Source organism: Asparagus officinalis, chromosome 6 (genome assembly GCF_001876935.1).
Source record: "Asparagus officinalis chromosome 6, Aspof.V1, whole genome shotgun sequence".
NCBI lineage: Eukaryota > Viridiplantae > Streptophyta > Magnoliopsida > Asparagales > Asparagaceae > Asparagus > Asparagus officinalis.
In genome coordinates, this window is record NC_033799.1 from 448,794 (window position 1) to 457,478 (window position 8,685).

At 43.9% G+C, this 8,685-nt stretch overlaps 1 protein-coding gene across 1 annotated transcript; it reads right to left on the reverse strand.

The window, feature by feature from the left end:
• LOC109844651 (keratin, type I cytoskeletal 9-like) lies at positions 4,991–6,062 on the reverse strand. The gene is made up of 2 exons (XM_020413765.1): positions 5,581–6,062; positions 4,991–5,540 (listed from the first exon to the last, which is right to left on the reverse strand). The coding sequence occupies exons 1-2, from the start codon at positions 6,060–6,062 to the stop codon at positions 4,991–4,993; spliced, it is 1,032 nt and encodes a 343-aa protein (XP_020269354.1).

The following is an 8,685-nucleotide window of genomic DNA, read 5'->3' on the forward strand; positions in this document are numbered from 1 at the left end:
GAACCGTTCATGATTAAGCATGCTGTGGAACACCGAGCGACGTCCCGGCCACCACGGCCACCCCGCTACCGTGACGTCGAACAGCCACCTACTGCACTCTTTGTGCTGACATGGCACTATTTAAATTCTTTTATTTTTTTTTTTTCACTACATATGCGATTGTTCCGGTGACCTTTGCCTGCGAGGACCTTGAGAGGAAAAGAGGGGTCGGGGTTCAGGAAGTAAGGAGCTGAGCCCTTTTTTTTTGAGACTGTTAAAAAATTAAATGTCTCATGGATGAGTGGTTTTTAGTAAATTAATTGTGTGTATATGTGAAATATATCTAGAAGTTGTTAGTCTTTCTTATTGCCCCCCGCAAAAAACAAAGAATAATGGGTCTCTAGCAAAAAGGGCTCGGTCTGTACCAACTTGATTCGACAAGTATAAATGTGTGAACTTCGATATTATCTCCATTTGTAACACTCTCGCAAACCATTCCTTCTACTTGTTCAATTTTTAAAAAAAATTAAAGTTTAATGCTCAAGGGTTCCTTAAAGTCGGTTGAGTAATCGGAGTAGACGGTAAGGCGTGGAGTAATTGGCATCTAAAATTGGAAGGAGGAGAAAAAAAAAACCTGGATCCAACTCCTAAAGCTAATTAAGCATCTTCTGTACTCCGTTAAACCCGCTGTGATCCCCCCACACCCCACCTTTGTGAACTCTTTTTAGTTCGTCCTCTCGCCGTACATCCTTGACGCTCAGGAACACACACGAGGAGGGAAAGGAGGCCCAGGCCCAGGCCCAGGCCCAGGGGCAGGGGCAGTGTAAAAACGCATCAGCAGAAAGATCGACGCAAGACAGCAGAATCATGGGTGGGGGGGCCCATCGTGGCCTTGACGCCGGTAACAAGCCTTTCTTGACGTGATCGCACACGGACGGCGACAATTCCTTCAACAACCAAGAGATTCTGTTCCCATCACAGTCACACCCCCCCTCTTATCTATCGAGTACTAACATACAACGACCTCACCGCCCCCTTTCTATCAAACAAGTTCTTAATTTGAAAGTAGAAATAAATGGAAAATAAAAATAGTAAGAAAAAAAAATAAAGTCTGTTTACCTGCATTATCTTCCCCAACTCAGTGGGCTTTCAGTGATGGCCTACGCGTTCGTGTCGGAGACACGATATCCTCAACTACATAATTTACGTGTCTTTTATTTTACTGCATTCGATCACCTGCCTAATCTATCCATCAATCTCCCAAAATATATAGTTAAATAATCGAACTCACCATCGGATGACACAGACATAAACACAGGCATAAATTCTGCAGTTTCTATCGCAAGCCACAAGCCACAATTAAGGGTGGAAGAAGATCGAGGCTAAAACCCAAATAATTAAGACACAGTGATTTCTGATAATTATGAAAATCGCCTTTTCAACGGGGGAGACAAAGTGCCTTTTTTATAAGTCCTGTGGATCCAGTATGACATAAGTTGAAGGTCCAAAATTAAGCAGCAAAATTTATTTAACACTGCAAATCATAATCATAGTGCTCAGCCGCAGAGTATAGTGGTCGATCATGGGAACAAACAAATCCCCTCCTCAGCTTCAAAAAAAAAAAAAAAAAAAAAAAAAACCAAAGGAATACATACACCAAAATAGACTCAGGTTATTTTTGCACCCAGATGCATGCATATACACTATTATATATATACATGAGATCATCAAAATTAAAGATAATCTAAACGATAAAATTGACGGCAGGTACATTAATGAGCATAAATAAATAAATTAATTTAAACGTACACGAAGGTCACCGGCAATGTCATGTTTTAGTCCATACGGCGGGGGGACAGATAGAGGTACTGATTATTCTGTGCCCTTCAACAACCACCTCAATCACTAATGCGTCGTCGCATTTTCACTTTAAACCTTTTGCTTAATTATATTATCATCCTCTAATGCTTACATTGCAATCCAAGTTGTCTGGTACTAGCGCTCGCTTTGATCTCTCAAACTGTCCCGTGGTCTCTTGATTGTTTGAAGATTGAACCAACACACTGTTGGCTTTGGATAGGATCGGCCTAAGCTTCTTTACTTGCAATCACAAGGGATGTAACAGCTTGGAAGTGACCGAATTGTTAAAGATGGAGAGACTGCAGGAAAACAGAAACTGCAGGAAATACTGTAGCAACCGAAAAACAGAGAGAGAAGGGGAGAACAGAGAGCTTTTCTTTCGGTGGAGAAATTTTCCACTTTCTTATTTTCGTTCTACTTCTTTACATAGATTGTTTACATATATATATAGAGAGATAGGGATAAGATTACAACTCTAATCTTTATCCAATACCTAGGAAACCTATCCTAACTAGTATTCTTCTACAATTAGAACTCTATCTAACAATCCTACCAGATTAACAACTCACATTCTCCCCCTTAATCTGGACGAGATTCCAAGTCCCTTACTCCTTGCAGTTCTCGCATCTCGATGAACTTCACCCTTGCTAGTGCCTTCGTGAGAATATCTGCTCGTTGCTCGCTCGTGCTTACGAACTCCACTTTAATCTGTCCTCGCTCAACACACTCACGAATGAAGTGAAAACGTGTGTCGATATGCTTGCTTCTTCCATGGAAAACTGGATTTTTCATCAAGGCAATTGCGGACTTGTTATCGACAAAAAGTGTAACCGACTTGGGCTCACTCCCAATTAATTCGCTAATCAAACTCCTCAACCACAAGCCTTGGCACGCTGCTGCAGTTGCCGCCATAAATTCTGCCTCGCAGGATGATAATGCCACCGTCTTCTGCTTCTGTGATGTCCAAGTGACCAAACTGTCACCTAGATAAAATGCCATGCCGTCTGTGCTGCGCCTGTCATCAACATCTCCCGCAAGATCACTGTCAGTGAATCCCACCAACTCTTTATTGCCTCGACCTCGTTTGTACACCAATCCGTAGGACATAGTACCTTTCACGTACCTCAAAATATGCTTGACAACCTGTCTATGCAAAACTGTAGGGTGCTCCATGTACCTACTCACAATCCCCACGGCATATGTGATATCGGGTCGGGTGTGAGTTAGATACCTCAAAGATCCGATAATCCGTCTATACTCCGTCACGTCCACCGGTGTTCCTTCGGAATCCTTTCCAAGCTTTAGCTTTGTTTCCATAGGATATTGCGTCGGGTTGCAATCCATCATGCCGAACTGACCCAAAACCTTCTTCGCATAGGCCGCCTGCCTTAGTGCAATACAATCATCTCGCTGATCCACCTCGATGCCAAGATAATAGGAAAGTAAACCAAGGTCACTCATCTCGAACTCCTTCATCATTTGTTGCTTGAAAAACTTTATCTCATCCGCCCTCAAGCCCGTAACGATCAAGTCGTCCACGTACACGCCAACAATGAGTGTATCCCCTCTGTTACTCATGGTGTATACCGCCTGCTCCTGAGTACATCTTGCAAATCCGATGCCCTTCATGCACTTGTCGAGGCGCGTGTTCCATGCCCGAGGTGCTTGGCGTAGACCGTAGAGTGCCTTTGAAAGCTTGTAGACCTTGTGCTCTTGATTCTTCACAACGAACCCTTCAGGTTGAACCACATACACTTCTTCCTGGAGATCACCATTTAGGAATGTCGACTTCACATCCAAATGGTGCACCTCCCACCCGTTCTGTGCTGATATAGCGAGGATTATTCTGATGGTATCAAGCCTCGCCACAGGTGCAAACACCTCATCGAAGTCCACGCCTTGCTGCTGGACGTACCCTTTTGCTACAAGTCTTGCTTTGTACTTGAGAATGTTGCCTTCATTGTCCTTCTTCAGCTTGTACACCCATTTGAGACCAATGGGTTTAGAACCTCGCGGTAGCTCCGTGAGTATCCAAGTCTTGTTCTTCTCGATGGCCTCCATTTCCTTCTCCATGGCAGTCCGCCATTCTTGATCTGATGCGGCCTCGAGATAGTTCACAGGTTCTTCAGTGATCAGGAACAACTCCTCTGCAGGGAGATCAATCACCTCCGTCTCCGCATAGATGTCCGCAAGGGATCGGTAGCGTACAGGAGTCATCACTGCAGCTTCAGGAGGTCCGGACAGTTCCAATGCAGTGGGGCTTGCTACTTCTGCAGCAGATCCTGAACCTGCAGCAGACTGTGGACTATCTCGGCCAGCTGCAGGTTGTTTTGTTCGGTCTGAAAACTGCCCAGATTGGCCTCTCGTCGGCTCCAATACGGCGGGGATTGCTGCTGCAATGACTGTACTCGGACCAGCACCAATTTGTGGGCTGTTCTGGCCGGTTGCTGGCAGTCCAAACTGGACTTTCTGCTGTCCAGAAAACCGGACTGCCTGCTGTCCAGTTTGGACTGCAGGCGATGCACCGGCTGCTGCGCCGGCTGCTGTGCCGCCCGCTGTTGAGTCCCCTTCCGCTGCGAACTCTACCCAGCTGAGTGGTTCTACGTCTCCATCTGCGCTCCATTGCCATTCTTTTCCTTCCTCGAACACGACATCCCTGCTGACATGAATTCTGCCGTGTTGAGGGTCGTAGAGGCGATGTGCTTTGCTTCCTTCTTCTACCCCAATATACACCATTGGCGTGCTCCGGTCGTCGAGTTTCTTGTGCGAAGGACCTGCAATCTTCACATGCGCCATACATCCAAAAACTCTCAAGTGTTCTAGGTGGGGTTTCTTACCAAACCAAGCTTCGTAGGGAGTGTGATCGTATAACGCCTTGGTTGGTAGTCGGTTGAGGATGTACACCGCGTGCCTCACCGCTTCGCCCCACATGGTTCCAGGCATATGCATGCTCTTAAGTAGGCTTCTCGCCATGTCCATCACCGTGCGGTTACGCCTCTCCACTACACCGTTTTGTTGCGGGGTGTACGGTGCAGTGAGATGACGCTTGATGCCGTAGTCTTCACAAAACTTGGTGAACTCCTTTGACAAGAACTCGCCACCACGATCCGTCCTCAATGTCTTCACCTTGTGGTCACACGCGTTCTCAACCTTATGCACGGGTGAGATGAGCCTCCTGTTCATTGTTGCGGCGTTGCTTGTGACACTCCGACTGAAAGTGACCATATACTCCGCAATTGAAGCATTTGATGTTGGACTTGTCTCGACCACCGCTTGTGCTACTCTCCCCCTCCTGGCGAGCTGCACCTCCATGGCCGAAACCACCTCCTGGACGTCCTCCTCTGCCGCCGAAGCCGCCTCGGCCTGCCTGGCCGCCGTGCTCCCCTCCGCGGCCTCCTTGGCCTCTGCCTCGGCCGAACTGGCCACCACGGCCTGCCTGGCCGCGGCCTCGTCCACGTCCTGCTCCGCGTGCACGGCCTCGTCCATTGCCGTCACTACTCGCCTGTGTGGAGAAAGTGTTTCCGTTGCTTTTCTTGCCCCTTTCTTGCCACTCCGCATGTGTCAACAATAGGTGATCGTCGCCGTTGTTTCGGAAAACACGTGCCCTCTCCTCGTGGGCTTTGAGACGCCCGATTGCCTCCTCGAGTGTCATGTTATCGATGTCCCCAAACTGTTCAATCGTGGAGACGATAGTAAGGAATCTCTCCGGTATGTTCGATCGTGGAGACGATAGTAAGGAATCTCTCCGGTACCGCCCGAAGTAGCTTTCTAACAACGTAGTTCTCCTCCATCTCGCCGCCTAAAGCCCGGATCTTGTTGACGACTCCTGTCAACTTCGTCGAAAAATCGTCGACGTTGTCATTCTCCTTCATCCGGAGAAGTTCGAACTCGGACTTCAAGGTCTGCACCTTCGCGTTCCTCACTCGATCCGCTCCTAGGTGCATTGTTTTCAGCGTCTCCCATGCCTCTTTTGCCGTTTGCTTCTCTGCGATCACCATCAAAGTCTCTTCAGGAATCCCCTGGTAGATGGCCGCCAACGCCATCTGATCCTTCCTGTGTTCCACGGACGCGCCTGCCGCGGGCTCAATGGCGTCCCATACGTCTTGAGCCTTCATGTAGACTTTCATCTTGATTGCCCACGAAGCATAGTTATCCCTCGATAGCATCGGGTATTGAAGAGAGAGGGAACCCACATTGGTCGTCATCTTCTCCAAATTCGTCATCTCTTCAGATCTTGGTTGATACTTAGGCATACACAGCTCTGATACCACTTGTTGGCTTTGGATAGGATCGGCCTAAGCTTCTTTACTTGCAATCACAAGGGATGTAACAGCTTGGAAGTGACCGAATTGTTAAAGATGGAGAGACTGCAGGAAAACAGAAACTGCAGGAAATACTGTAGCAACCGAAAAACAGAGAGAGAAGAGGAGAACAGAGAGCTTTTCTTTCGGTGGAGAAATTTTCCACTTTCTTATTTTCGTTCTACTTCTTTACATAGATTGTTTACATATATATATAGAGAGATAGGGATAAGATTACAACTCTAATCTTTATCCAATACCTAGGAAACCTATCCTAACTAGTATTCTTCTACAATTAGAACTCTATCTAACAATCCTACCAGATTAACAACTCACACACACAGCTGCTAATCCTAGCTAACTGGCCGTTTTAACGCTAAAACCTTCATTTACCATCTCAAACGTACAAATCGATTGCATCGGATCCGACTTAGATCAATTCTTGCTTCAAGCTCATGATAATTATCACTAGCTTCGTGTAATCAAGCATAACAACCGTGCCCTCCCTAATTAGATGTAAGGTGTGTGAAGGCTTGAAGCGGAAGAAAAACAACACAAATATTAATGTCTTGCGTATCGTGACATAAGGTTTCCACATTTGTTCTCTCACCTATGGCCCTGGTACGTATACCATATATATATATACTTAATAAAAGAACGGGCCTTCAACAAACCAAATCAGCGATCATGCATGACATCACAAGAGTTTACGATCTCCAATTATATATACACAGCAATCCGCCCAAAATTTTAAATTAGGTTTCAGTCATTCCAGAGCTATCCGTGTCTGCAGATTGCTTCACGTATTCCAAATGATGGAAACCTACCTACATCCATCCGTATTTTATGCGCACATCGATCTTTCGTAACCCCACTTTGTTTAATTTCCATTAATCTCTCAACTACTTGAATCATTGCTGGAGCACTAATGACGGGCAAGGGATTAGCGTGGCTTGCCTTTAAAATCTTCCAAGCTGGACCTAACACTGTTTTCCCAATATAACCATGTCCTATTAATTAATTAAGTTACTGGAGAAAATACATGCAAAAGAACCAGTACATGATATAATTAAAAAAAAAAAAAATTATCAGCATGCGCATAAAAGTTACTTTGTTTGTACTTTGTCAAAACATTCTTTAACTTATCAGGTACGGTCGTAGGCTGATATTTAGAATGTCAATACAAAAATCTCATTAAGGGTTCTAATTTATAAATAAATAAAAAAAAATTCCAGGTTAGTGCCAACCATCTTTAATTGTTCAAGACGTAAAGGGACATGGATGCGTGTTTTCTTATGTCCTCATTTTAAATGAGACAAAGTTCATTATTATATAATAACACGATAAATATAAGTTGTGTTCATTAGATTTATTATAGTAATTAAAGGTGGTTTTATTCAGCAGATCCGAAGCTGGGAATTGGATCTTATCGATGTTTTATTCTTTCTTGTTGCAAGGGTCATAGGCAGTATTATATATTGATCTTCGACGTGGTGAATCAGAGACGAGGGGATTCTTTTTTTGCAACCTTCTATATATGCTCCTTTCTTTATGAAATTCTGGTCATTTGGATTGCAAAAAACGAAAACAAAAGCAAAGTCCCCTTTAGATATATTGCACTGAAGAAATAAAAGGTGTTCGAATTTTGACCACGTCGAATAAATCTTAGTCTGAATCAAAGAACTTTTAAGGCCGGGCCAAATTTTTGCACTTCTATTCAGTTCAGAGAATTTAGATGAGGAATACCGATATGATTTTAGAAAATAGAGGATTCCTAAATTGATCAAATTGTAGACAAATCGCCAAGATGCCTCCTCATTCTTGAATTTGATAATCCGATCGAGAAACCTCCTCACTCTTAAATTTGTCAAGAAGAAATAACCGAAGATTGTACATGACAATGAGCGCAATCAAAGTGTAGCAACATCACCATGATCCTGTAATTAGGTCTAAGGAAAGGGACTAAAAGACTGACCATCCCAACTTCATGTGAGATCATGATAAAAGATCCAAACAGAAACCAATATCTTCAGAATTGGAAGTGTGATACTTATTAGATAATTTAGTTAAAAAGATAAGAAATGAGGAGGTTTCTCCTAGTAAGGTTAAAATGAGAGAGGATTGATTGAGATTGTTTGGTCATGTGCAGTGGATGCCACTAAATGCACCAACTCTACTAAATTCACCAATTAGGAGAACTGATATATGGTAATAGTAATGTAAATTCTTTCTGATTATTGTTGTTGTCTAGCGATACCAACTACAAAATTCAACCAATCAAGGAAAGAGCTAATTAAAATATGACAGTTCAAATAGCATTTTAATGTAAAATGAGCTACCTGTCATCGGTGACAATTACTGAAGCACTACTTGTTCCTGATGGAAAGACAGTTGGTTTAATAATTACATTCTCAAGCAGGTGCAGGCAACATGCATATACAGTAGCACAATCTACTTTAAATGTGCAAAATCTTAAACATCAAGGAAAACTAATACATCTTAAAAATCAAATACATATTAAATTCATCAAGGAAAAGTAACAGTA